The following is a 13,354-nucleotide window of genomic DNA, read 5'->3' on the forward strand; positions in this document are numbered from 1 at the left end:
TTTGCTAAATGATTCAAGTACGGGTGGCATGGTGCCTCAGTGATTCTCAATATTGTAACACAGCACGAGGATAAGAAAGCTTTCATTACTGTTTGCACCCTGATGCATTGGCAACCTATCATGTGTGTTCCTATGTGGTTAATGATTCTTTTTTAAATATAATAATCTGTTGAACGTATTCTCTGTTAATTGTGTGGTTTTAAAATGCTCATTACAGTTTCTTAAATCCAAGATGACCTCCTCAAAGTCCTTGATTTGTCAGACAAACAGTTGAAAACAAAAATATGTTTAATTTTTCAAAACATAGGACAAAGAAAAGCTTCAAATCCTCACATGAATGTGAAGCTAAATCGGTAATGTTTGTCTTTTTTGCTTGAAAAATTTGAATTAATTGATTATCAAAATGATTGCCAAGTACTTTTCTGTCAATCAACTATTCATTTCAGCTCTACTTCCAGTGCTGGATAAAAAAAACTTGAACGAGTTTATTTTAGAACGAGAACTATGTGAGACAACATGAAATTAAGTTTTTTAAAGCTATAATTGTGAAAGTATATTAGTGAAAACTTCTATGAGTGATATCGTCACTTTGAATCAATCATTTACTCTAGAACTTGCATTAGCTTCCATCATAATGTCCCAGATATCTAATATCTAATTAACAACATAATGATGCGGGACAGTTGTATGGTACAGGGACTTACTGTTTTACTATGAACCGTTAGTTCAAACACAAGCCTCTAAAGTAGATGCCAAACACCTTCTAAATGAAGAATAACACTAAAAACTGGGGTGAGGTGCGGCGCATACACAGTCACAATCATACATTAATAATCTTAATTACCTACAATTACATATAGGAACAATGTTGTATATGTGCTCCTCTTTTACATTTGACTCAAAGTACCGTCTCTGCTCTGAACACAGTTGAATGAAGTCCAGAATCAAAAGGTTGAGAACGCACACCTTTATTTCGCTTAACCGAATAGAATTCATTCCCGTTGAATTCAAACCGTGCTGTCCGTTTGGGATAAATGAGCTAACCGACATTTCAAACGGCTTCAGCCTGGCCTCCTGTAAGTCTGTCACAAAGCTGCCCAACGCACGGTTTCCCTTTATTGTAAACAACGACGAAGTGTGATATTTGAAAAAACACAGATGCACCACCGGTGAACTGCGAGCCACCAATCATTTGTAGTCTGTACCCGAAGCGGCTTTTGAATCCCTCCTTCTCATCCCACCTCTTCAAATCCATTGGCTGCCAGAGGAGCAGCGACAATGTTTAATGCACCATGCGGTGTCCGGACTTCAGTCAGTGAGAGGAAGCGTTCTGTGTGCTTAGGGCTGTGTTACGTGCAGGGAATACTAAATAACGACTGTGCGTATATATTGAAGAAAATCACCGTTTTTATTCTGACAGCTACAGACAGACTCGTGCCTGAATGCGGGGCTGTTGCTGACCACCTCCTCAGCAGCTGTCTCTCCGTGAGGACTTTGACTGGGGGACGGCGGACAAGGACAAAATGCCACTACGGGAGTCAGTCACTCAGCGGTGTTTCGGGACTGGGTAGAAAAACACTGTCCGCCTTTTTAAAATATCCACTTTGGATCTACCTTTCTGCACATCTGGATTTTTTTTTTGTTTCCTTCTTCTTCGTCTTCTTCTCCTCATAGAGTTCAGTTTTCCTTTCCTAAAGAACGGTGACTCACTGCAGGAAGAAGGGGAGCCGCTGCATCCTAATCAGACAGCGGAGAGGACTTCAGCTCATTGACATTACAGTCATACTTTTCTGGAGCACTTTTTTTTATTTCCACTGCGCCGCACTGTAGCCTGTGCGTGCAGCAGCGGAGGCTCGTCGCTTTTTCTTCCTGCACGGCGAAGGGAAAGAGGAAACGGGCGGCCAGCCGCACTGAAGTGGTTATACGGGATGAAACTCTGCCTGAGCCCGGCTGCAACTGACTGTTTTTGGTTTTGACAGTTAACGTCATATCTTTTTTCCTTCTTTTTTTTTTGGACTATTTGACATGCGGCAGTTTCTTTTGGTAAGTTTTCGTTTTGTCCTTTACGTTCTTTATGTCTCTTGTGTTGTGTGATTCTTCACTCGATGCCCCCTCCGTCTGTTGCTCATTTCCAAACGGTTGTTATTTCACATCCCTGTGCATGCGGAAGCAACAGCTTCTTCCAAGGACCGTTGAATCTTGCAGAGAGAGAGAGCGAGAGAGAGAGAGAGAGAGAGAGAGAGAGACACGGAGGGCATCAGTGGCGAGAATTACACGGCTTTGCTGAGATGCTGGCAGCTCATTTACGATTTTTTTTTTTTTTTTTTTTTTTTTTCAAGGCTCATTGTAAATATCCGGATTATGCGGATTTGTTAATGCGTGTAAGAGGCTCATTTTATACACACTTATTCAAATAGCCGCCGCGATAGGCCGTCTTCAGCTGTACGCCTGCAGTGTGACCACACTGTTAAAGTTGCCCTATTACATTTCCAGTCGGCATTCTCTCAACGTGCCGTAATCAAGCCAGGGTCAGGTCGAGCATTGCACATCAGAGATAGATTTTTAAAACTGCATCCTGTCTATAATGATACATGGTGTAGATAATCTACAAGGGGAATCATTATTTCCCTGATCTGTGCCGCGCAGAGTGTCTTCCCAAGGTTAACTAATTGACAAGCTTCCCCCATAATTGTGGAGATGAATTACACATGAGCACTGTTTCATTTCTGGCACAGCGGTGGATCTGATTTCTCACTGGCAGTGTGGTTGGTGTACCTTTTTTTTTTTTTTTTTTTTTTAGTGTGTTTTTATTTGGGTGACTAATTGACACATATATATATATTATAACAAATATACATTTTTTTCTGTTTTCCTTCTTAGGTGGCATGACTGAACACTTACAATGACTATTCTGTTTGGAGACTGGATCGCGTTTATTGCTCAGATGAGTCCGGGCGCTCAGCTGAATATAAATTAGGTGTTCAGCACCACAGATTGCTGGAAGAGAGAAACAGAGCAAAGACAATCCACAAAGACAAATGCCAAGGCCTCACATGATGAACAGAACTCTTTTTTTGATCCTGATTAATAGAAACACCAAATTTGAACAAAATATCAACAGGTCAAAGGAAGCGTAAACACAACACAGATTATAGCAGCTTTTACGGAGTGGGGATGTATCTTTCTATTTTCTTTTTCCTCCTGTTATGGGCTCAAGCCCTGACATTGAAAAACTTGAATTACTCTGTCCCGGAGGAACAGGGTCCGGGGACAGTGATTGGGAACATTGCCAAAGATGCCAGACTCGGACTCGAACAGGTTGGGCCGGGAGGTAAGAAAGCCAACTTCAGGGTGCTGGAGAACTCGGCTCCGCATCTCATCGACGTGGACCCCCAAAGCGGACTGCTGTACACGAAGCAGCGCATCGACAGGGAAACCTTGTGTAAGAGAAACCCCAAGTGCCAGCTCTCCATGGAGGTGTTTGCCAATGACAAGGAGATCTGCATGATCAAAATAGATATTCAGGACATTAACGACAACTCACCGATCTTCCCCTCGGACCAGATTGATATTGACATTTCTGAAAATGCAGTGCCAGGGACACGCTTTCCCCTGACCAGCGCCCATGACCCAGATGCAGGGGAGAATGGCCTGAAAACCTATCAAATAACACGCGATGACTACAATCTCTTTTCCTTGGAGGTAAAGTCCCGTGGGGACGGGACTAAATTCCCAGAATTAGTTATTCAACGGCCATTGGACCGAGAAGAAAGAAACCATCACACCCTTATTTTGTCTGCCACAGATGGGGGGGAATATCCTCGGTCAGGTACCATGCAGATAAATGTTAAAGTTATTGATTCCAATGATAACAGCCCTGTGTTTGATCAGCCCTCCTATATTGTGGAAATTCCTGAAAATTCACCTCCAGGTAAAGTGCTCATCGATTTAAACGCCACTGATCCTGATGAGGGCAACAATGGACAAGTAGTCTATTCTTTTAGTGGCTATGCCCCAGAGAGAATCCGGGAGCTCTTTTCCATAGATTCCAGAACAGGGGTCATAAAGATTCAAGGTGAAATTGACTACGAAGAGAGCCCAGTTATTGAGATTGACGTCCAGGCTAAGGATCTAGGTCCCAATCCAATCCCAGGCCATTGTAAAGTCACTGTTAAAGTGCTGGACAGGAATGATAACTGGCCGTCTATAGGCTTTGTGTCTGTAAGACAGGGAGCCATCAGCGAGGCAGCACCTCCAGGCACTGTCATTGCTCTGGTTCGTGTCACAGACAAGGACTCAGGCAGGAATGGGCAGCTTCAGTGCAGAGTACTGGGTAATGTCCCTTTTAAACTTGAGGAGAATTATGATAACTTCTATACTGTGGTGACAGACAGACCGTTGGACAGAGAGGTGCAGGATGAGTTCAATGTCACCATCGTGGCCAAAGACAACGGCATTCCTCCTCTAAACTCCACAAAGTCTTTCACTGTCAAGATTCTGGATGAGAATGACAATGTTCCTCGCTTTACCAAGTCCGTTTACCTTCTTCAAATACCTGAGAACAACATCCCTGGAGAGTACCTCGGTTCAGTTCTGGCACATGACCCAGACCTCGGCCAGAACGGCACAGTGTACTACAGCATAGTCAACTCCAATGTGAGTGGGGGTGATGTCAACACCTACGTTAATGTCAATGCTGCAAATGGAGCCATCTATGCAGTGAGATCTTTCAACTATGAGCAAATCAAATATTTTGACTTCAAGGTTCTTGCTAGAGATGCAGGATCTCCACACCTGGAGAGCAATGCTACAGTACGCATCAGTGTTCTGGATGTCAATGACAACATCCCCGTTATAGTTCTGCCCCTGCTCCTAAACGACACCGCTGAAATCCATGTGCCGCGCAACGTTGGCGTTGGCTACATTGTCACCACAGTGAGGGCGGTGGATAATGACTATGGCGAGAGTGGGAGGCTCACATATGAGATCTCTGATGGTAATGAGGAGCACCTCTTTGAGATTGATCCAGTGACCGGGGAGGTGCGAACAGCCCACCCATTCTGGGACGATGTGAACCCCATTGTGGAGCTGATCATCCGAGTATCTGACCATGGCAAGCCAACGCTCACTGCCGCCGCCAGGCTCATCATCAAGGCATCCAACGGACGTCCTCCAGACGGACTGCCGCGCACAAAGGACAATCAGAACTGGGACATGTCCCTTCCTCTTATTGTAACTCTAAGCATCATATCCATCATGCTTCTGGCAGCCATGGTGACCATAGCAATCAAGTGCAAGCGAGAAAACAAGGAGATCCGTACCTACAATTGTCGCATTGCAGAGTACTCGCACCCTCAGCTCGGGAAAGGCAAGAAGAAGAAGATTAACAAGAACGACATCATGCTGGTGCAGAGCGAGGTGGAGGAGCGGGATGCCATGAATGTGATGAATGTGGTAAGCAGCCCTTCCTTGGCCACCTCTCCCATGTACTTTGACTACCAGACACGCCTGCCACTCAGCTCACCAAGGTCAGAGGTTATGTACCTCAAGCCCACTGCCAATAACCTCAGCGTGCCCCAAGGCCACGTGGGATGCCACACCAGCTTCACAGGCCCAGTCACCAGCACTACAGACACACCTACTAACCGCATGTCCATCATACAGGTAAGATAAATTGCACTCCTCTCCTTCACCGTTATGCCACCATTTCCACGTCACAACCCTCAGAAAGATCCCATTTCCTATGTCAACATTTGCCCCCTGTTTTGTAAAATGAAAGAAAAAGAAGATAAGGACAGGCAGAGGCAGAGAGGCCCAAGAGCATAGAGGAAAAAGAAGGGAGGGAGGGGTGAGCATTAGAAGGATTAAACCGTCATTCTGGTGCTCTCATAGAACAGAGCCAGTGACATCGACACAAATCAGTTGTGCTTGAAATATGTCACGGCAGGCTTTTGAAATCCGTTTTCATGTAGAAATTTTTCATTAATCACTCAATCACTGTCATTTCAGTCTTGTGGAATAAAGAGTTTAGCCTGTGGCTGAGTTATAATCAGGTACAAGTTGTTTTTTTCAGACCAATTCCATTTTAAACTACATAAAAAAAGCCCACATAATTATATATGTGAGTTATATTTAATGTTAATATGATAGGAACTAATACAATATTCAGATAGATTTGCACAACAATTATCCAAGGCAATGTTTCACAGCATTTATAGCTACTGCTGATTTCAAATGCCCCTCCCTAAAACGGCCTTTAATTAAAATAACAAATATGAAACATGTTCCCACGTTGTTGGTCCCATGTTGACCTCATAGAAACAGCAGTACGACCTGCTGGCATACTCGTATAGTATAAACACACACACACACACACACAAACAGTGACAGATGCGTGTTTACTGTATGAAGCCACCGTTCAAACTCATTTCATCATCGAATTCTAGAGCTCCTCGTGGTTAATTCTGGCGATTTTTTTAATCCCAGAGATTAGCAGATTGTACTTATTTTCACAGCTACTTTATGTGTCTTTGTGTGGAGTACTTGGGTGTCTAAGCCTCTAACGTGATAACTTCTCTGTGTCTTTGGCCTTAAGCCCATTAAAAGTCTGTCGTGTCAGACGAGGATTAAGGCCTGCTTAAGACAGTGGTATGTTACACTGGGGATAATGGGCAGCTGATGTTTACCTATTGTTCACATATCAAAAATATATGTTCCAACTGTATTTGCTAGAAATATGAAACAGTATGTTTTTAAAAAAAATTATCATTAGGTTCTGCATATGGTCTTTAACTATTCAGCACAATTGGAGAATGACATTCCTTTCCGTTACATCCCAATGGACCGTGACTATTAGTCTCTCCATTAGGCTCTCTGCTGTGATCTCTATCCCACTCTTTGCGCTGGACGTGGATGTGACGATGACTGTGATCAGAAGTGACGTCTTCCCACCAGGGAGGAAGGCCACTGTCTGTTGTTCCCACTCTCGGTCTCAGCCCTGCTTCTATTATTATGAGCCAGTTGCAAAGGGCAAGGGTCAAAACAAAGACCGTTAAGGCTTCCTAATCAGAGGGACAATTTAATTGCGGGCCTATTCTGCAGGCTGCTTCCCTGCTAATGCAGTGACGATGAATTATGCTGGGTGAGGCTGTTGCACATCCATTTTGTGCACTTACTTTTTTCACCCCACCCCCCCCCCCCCACACACACACACATCAGACTGTCAAAGGGAAAACAAGCAAGAGCAGCAACAACACATCCCTTAGTGTCTTGTTTACAGAGGGACCCCTTGACGCATCAGGCGTGCAGGGTGCTCTATTGTATTATTCAACAGAAACCTGTGTAGAGGGAGATGGCCTGAGGCATTAAGTTTCCTCAGAATCTGAACAGAGGCATATCACTTTCCCGAACCCCCCCCCTCCCTCCCATGCTTTTGCCTCTCTGTTCGTGTCGACAGTAAGTAACCTGAGTCAGAGGAGAGTGGCTATGGGAAAAATGTCAGGAAACAAAGACAGAATTCCCCATCCATCGATCCCGAGGCCTCTCAGCCCATCTGTCACTGCAGTTGCCACGAGGAGGAGAGGCTGAATAGGAAAAATAAATAAAGAGATGGATAAAGAGGGAGAGCATATCGCCTGCCCAGCCAGTCTCACAAGGGCACCTTAGCGCTGCTGTCTTCATCTGCATCTAGTGGGGCTACTGTAGCAACTCCCAGACTCTCTGCACACTGCTGCTGGCCTCTAATGATGTTTTATAGTGGTGCACTGGCGGACAGTCTGGGCTTGGTCTCGAGCTGGGAGAAGGGAATGATATGAACATATCAGCAGAGCTCTGCTGGCCTTATCATTGTCACCACCGTGCTAGCACCCGGCCCGGTGGTGAGCTTCATTTCATCTCTGAAGAGAATTCCTGGGATAAGGAGATGGATGATACGTAATGACGCCTAATTCCGCTTAAGGCGTTGGCGAAGGGAATTACTTAGTGTGGAATCAGGGTTAAAACCAATCTGCTGCAAAATTCCTCAATGCTCAGGAAGAAGGGATTTCAGTAAATTGCTCCAAAGAGCGAGCCTGCGCTCACTCTGTCTTCAACACGTTTTAGGATTTTTGGCCCACATTATGTGTAGCTCCAGCAGCTGTACCAGGCTGTGGCCCACCGACTGGTTCATACGTTTCTCTGTCGCTTTCTTTCCCACCTTTTTTTTTTTTTTTTTTTTCTCGAGACGCTGCCCTCATTGTTACCAAACATTCAAAGACTCCGGTGTCATTACTTTTAAATGGCCCATAATTTATCATATTGATTTGTTTTGATAAGTTTTGAGTGTGGTAATTTGATTCACCACGAAACTCTAATTAAACCGAATCCTGTCTCGGTGGGAGACCATCCGAGTTAATAAGATGCAGGTGGTACAGAGACAAAGGGGGGAAAGGCTATAAAAGCTGCCTTTAGGTGGCGGCATTCTGCCTTGTGTTGGGTGGCATTGAGATGAGGGTGTCAAGGAGAAAAGGGGCTCTGGTCTCTGCTGACTTGACATTGTCACTTGGTAGGGAGGCTGCTGCTGCTGCTGCTGCTGCTGCTGCTGCTGCTGCTGCTCTAATGAAAAATGTCAGACAGGAATACGTGACAATCGCGTGGAATATAGAATACGTTTCTGGATTTGCCTGCATGACACTATTTCATTTGAAAGATTTTGAATGACAATCACTGAAGCATGACACATAGAATGCGCGCGCACAGTTTTTCTGCATATGAATCAGAAAATCAAGGCGGATTTGTCGTTGTAACAAAATGATAACAAACCAAGGTCTTTGATGGCATTCTGAAAATGACTGGCAGCCATATCATATTGAGTGAATTTAAAGAATGCCGAGAATAAAAAAAGCAGTTAAGAGGCGTGACCTTGATGATTTAAGTGGTGCGTATACAATCTGGGAGATAAAATGTTCACTCCTTTTGATCTGTTTAGGTTGAGCATGTGCATGCCAACAATGTAGCTGGAGCAGATGTTGAAAATGGGTGCTTCCAGGAATGGTCATACTCTGCATAATTTAGGAAGATTGTGTGTGTGTGTGTGTGTGTGTGTGTGTGTGGGGGTGTAACGTCATTGTGTATTCCAGGCATGTGATTTAAGCCTTTAGCTGGCAGGCTCCGTGACAGAGCCCCTCTCTTTTATGAGCGGGACAATCTTGCATTTGTCCGAACCTTGAAACACCCTTCCTCCAAGACACACACACACACACACACACACACACACACACACACACACACAGATGCACATGTAACCGGGCTTGGGTTGTTTTTAAGGATTCCACTGACAAGTCTTATCAAAGCCTCCGCTGTATATTGTATTGAAATTGCTCCCACACTTCAGTGGCCACTGAGGCAATGAATAGGAAAGCGCTCTTTATTTCATTTCTCTCCCTCTGCCTTCATCTTTAGATAACTGCTTTCCTCTGGAGCTTTCTATCGAATGAGTTTGGTAAACCTGTATGCACTGAAGCCCGCTCGCTCACAGGATTGAGCAGCTCAGCAAAATCAGTCTCAGCAGTCATTTATAGGAATGAGAGACGGTTCAAGTAGCCATTAGTAGTTTGTGTACTTTTGTCCCCCAGTTGAGCTCTCCTGGGCACAGGTTTGTTTTAGTTGAGCATGCCAGTACATAATAAAAAAAAAAAAAAAAATGAATTATCGACTTGCCTTAGGGTGTATCTTCAAATTTCCACAAATAAAGCTGTTGCTACTGTACATAACACTACATGCTGAAAGTCTGAATTATTAATAGGCAGTTTTATTCTTCATCTCCCGCAAGCTCATGTGGTAGAAACCACTGAGAGGAGGCGCAGTCAGACCACAGAATGTTGCACTGGGGGTGAACAGTAGATTAAGTGACCCCTATTCAACCAAAATATAGACATTTTGTCAATGAATGTTTCCTCTATTAGCTGCTGTTGGCTCTAGTTCAGTTTGCAGAGGGGCTTTGTTTCAGTACAGATGCGTCACTGTGTTTTCAAGCTGTAGCAGAAGTGTAACTCGCAGCACAAAACAGCAGCTATATTTGCATCCTCCTTCATTAATAAATCATAACGTTTAACAAATCAGAGGGAAGCGGAAGATGTCACGATAAACATCAGAGGTCTCTCGCTACACATTTGTGAACATGGGTGGGGGGGGGGGGGGGGCACACAGGGTAAGTGGGAAACAGAAGCTATCTACTTTCTAATATGAGCAGCATTTGAGTATTCATGTACTTTTCCAGGGTCTGTTTGCACTTTGATGATGCATGAGAGAGAAAGTGGGGATGACTGTACTAATGTCAAGGAGACCATTCTCCTCTCTTAACATTGACATTTTCAAGAAAAACGGTAGAAATCTTCTCTGGTGTGAATAAAAACCCACTGATATGTTAATATGTAATCTTTACCCTCACTTTTAATGTTTTCTTTGGTCACTGTTTCCATGAAAAACATGAAAAGGAGCCAGGCTGGAAATTCTTCAAAGATTTACACAAGTAATGGTTCATTTGCAGAAACATATTACGAATACCGGGGAAATGTGTTTGAGATCGTGGGCAGCTGTGGAAGTGAATGTTTTATTTATTGCAGCTTCTCAAAAATCAAACTAACCCTGCTAAATAATTAAATATAAATATATATATATATATATATATATATATATATATATATATATGAACATGACTATGCCCACCACTAAACACAAGTTCCCCCTGTAACTTACAAAAAAATCCATATAGATAAATGAATAGATTGATAAACTGAAGGCAATCATGTGTGTATACATTACAATGGTCTTATTGCCCAGCTACTGGAGGTCCTTTCAGCCAGCTGTTGTGCATTCATTTGGGAACAGCACTTATCTCTGTGGCATAATTTCATTATTTTAACAGACTTCCCGATCTGGCAATGCAGGGAAACAAAGAGATTTTTTTTTTTTTTTTTTTTTTTTTCTTTCAAGTGTAGTGAAAGAGACAGGATATGAGAAGTTGACCTCTGTGATACTATCCAGATTGGCCGGACACATTAAACCAATTTGCTTCATTCAATAAGAAGCAGCCTATTGGAGACGACATGGGCACAATACTACATTGTCAGTGGACCTTCGCTCTCGAGTTATTGTGCGTTTGTGTGTGCATGAGTCTGTCTGTGATCGCTAGGAAGTGGACGATTACAACTTGCAATAATTCACTGGCACCAGAGCTTCAAAATATCATGTCACGCTGTCATGTCATTTTGTTGAGTAGCAAGTGCCATTGTTAGGCGTTCTTTAGCTTCCGTAGACGGACTGGCATTTAAAGTGGTTTCAGATCAAGTCCTATCAGACTTAGTAATTACTTTTCTATTGTGTTCTAACATGGCTCTCGGGAGCCTGACTTGTGTACTTTGCCAGTCATTTGTGTTCGTCGTGTCTGTCTGTGTGACAGTGTTTCTTGTTTTCTTGACCCCGCTGATGCTGCTAGTTGCCCATATTCCTGTTGCATTTCAAGTTCACGCCTACATTAGTTGAATCTGTGCATTGTATACCCAATCTTTTTACTGTGTTTCATATAAATTCCTCCAACACACACAGCATTTTTGTAGAGGAAAAAGACTTTTGTGCCAAAAGATTCTGTGCATGCCCCCGGTACATTTTGAAGCATTTACCTTGGTGCTGCTGGCATTGTGCTCAAACAACTCAGGCACAAGGAGCCAACCTAGCATCAACAGAGGTCACAAAAACAAGAGAACAAAACATAACCTTCACAGTGGAGGAATTTATGATTCAGCTACCATGTCTGTGTGCGCGCATGTACGTACACGCGCACACACACACACACACACACACACACACCTGTGCTCCAGCTGTGCTCTGAAGCACCGGTCTCGCTGGTTCTCTCAGATTGGAATGGGCTTCCCTGTGGGGTCCGACTGCCCCCTGAGGGCTGTTAGATCCCTCCTGGGGTCTTTTAGACTTAACATTTTGAGCAGCAGGGTGCCGGAGCTGCAGCAATAGATGGGGGTGTATATATATATATATATATATATTATATGTATATATATTAATGTGTGTGTGTGTATAGTAGTGACCTCACAGTAATGTGCACTGCGATGCGCAGCACACATCGGCGTACATGGCATGGCGATGTATTCTTTGAAGCGCCAGCAGCTGGGTCTCCTTGCTGTAAATCAAACACTTTCAAAGTCAAACAAACTGGAACTCGCTCTGCTGTGTCTTGGCGCCAGTCCAACCTGCGAGAGCTTTTATTTCTGCCACATCTTCCTTCACTGTGCCCCCTAGGCATGTGCAGTAGAAGCAACACGCAGCTCAAAGAATGAGTTATGTGAATCTGTTCTCACCTTCTATCTCATTAGTATAAGAGAAATGATTTATCCCTTTCTCCCCGAGTCTCTCTCTCTCTCTCTCTCCTTGTCCTTGCCTTCTACAGTTCAGCACTTCTTCAGCTTCGTCAGTAATGTGATTAATTGATTGGAGGGATATACCATGAATACCATCTCATTTTCTCTCATTTCACCTAACTACATGTCAAAACAAAGCCGCTGTTAAACGGGCTTCTCGTCCCCCATACATTGCAGTCGCCTATTCCGGAAACAACGGTTTGCTTTGCAATTTGAGAATAATTTTTTCTAAACAGTGTAATCCTGTCTGTGTATGTTTGTGTGTGTGTGTGTGTGTGTGTGTGTGACAAGATCTGCCGCTCTAATAGGAGAGATCCCACTGTCTCCACTGTTCCTGCTTCTATCTGTAGAGCAGTTTGAAATCGGACTCCCGTGTCTAAAGCCCTGTGTGTGTCGGAGGGGAATTGACAGCCACTGTGTTCTGCAGTGGCTGTTATGTGTTTGTGGCAACGGAGGCGAATGAGTCGGCACTCTCCGATGTTATTGCCTAAACAAAAGGCCCACTAAGTGGCGGGCACACAACATTTGTCATCAAACGTTTGACTTTGTCTGCTCTTCGGAGCGGCACTGGCGACGCTGAGTGCTGATGGCGTAATGAAAATGGTATATTTGGCCGATTGCATCTTTTTCTGTTGTACTACACAGATGTACTCAATTGGCCCCTCGCTGGGTTTATGTCTTAGAGAGAAATCTTTTTGGGGCCTTTAGCATTCAGATCAATTGCTGGTTTGCTCCATTCCTTATTGATTTTTCCTCTGTTTGGTACTGAAATACTGTATTTCATTATCTATCGCTCTGAACATTGTTTAGTAAAAAATAAAGAGAGCTACTGTTCGCTTGCTTTCTTCCTTGCTTCCTCCTGCTCTTGCTCTGACTCTCTCCCATTTTCGGATTCCCTTTCTTTCTCTCTGGTCTTGTCATCTCAGATAAGCGATGCAATTGCT

At 43.8% G+C, this 13,354-nt stretch overlaps 1 protein-coding gene across 3 annotated transcripts in view; it reads left to right on the forward strand.

Annotated features, from left to right (window-relative positions):
• The first annotated feature begins 1,327 nt into the window (after positions 1–1,327).
• pcdh17 (protocadherin 17) overlaps positions 1,328–13,354 on the forward strand; it is a 52,441-nt gene continuing 40,414 nt past the window's right edge. Inside the window, exons 1-2 of one of the 3 annotated variants that reach the window (XM_068730591.1) lie at positions 1,328–2,043; positions 2,881–5,664. In XM_068730591.1, coding sequence (XP_068586692.1) covers positions 3,175–5,664 — 2,490 coding nt within the window. In that variant the 5' untranslated portion in view covers positions 1,328–2,043; positions 2,881–3,174. Of the gene's footprint in view, positions 2,044–2,807; positions 5,665–13,354 lie in introns of those variants that run through there. The other 2 variants (XM_068730590.1, XM_068730592.1) reach the window with 2 other exon arrangements.

The sequence above is a fragment of the Cebidichthys violaceus genome, unplaced genomic scaffold (assembly GCF_023349555.1).
Source record: "Cebidichthys violaceus isolate CVI_PGR_0920_01 unplaced genomic scaffold, fCebVio1.0.p SCAF_5, whole genome shotgun sequence".
Lineage (NCBI taxonomy): Eukaryota > Metazoa > Chordata > Actinopteri > Perciformes > Stichaeidae > Cebidichthys > Cebidichthys violaceus.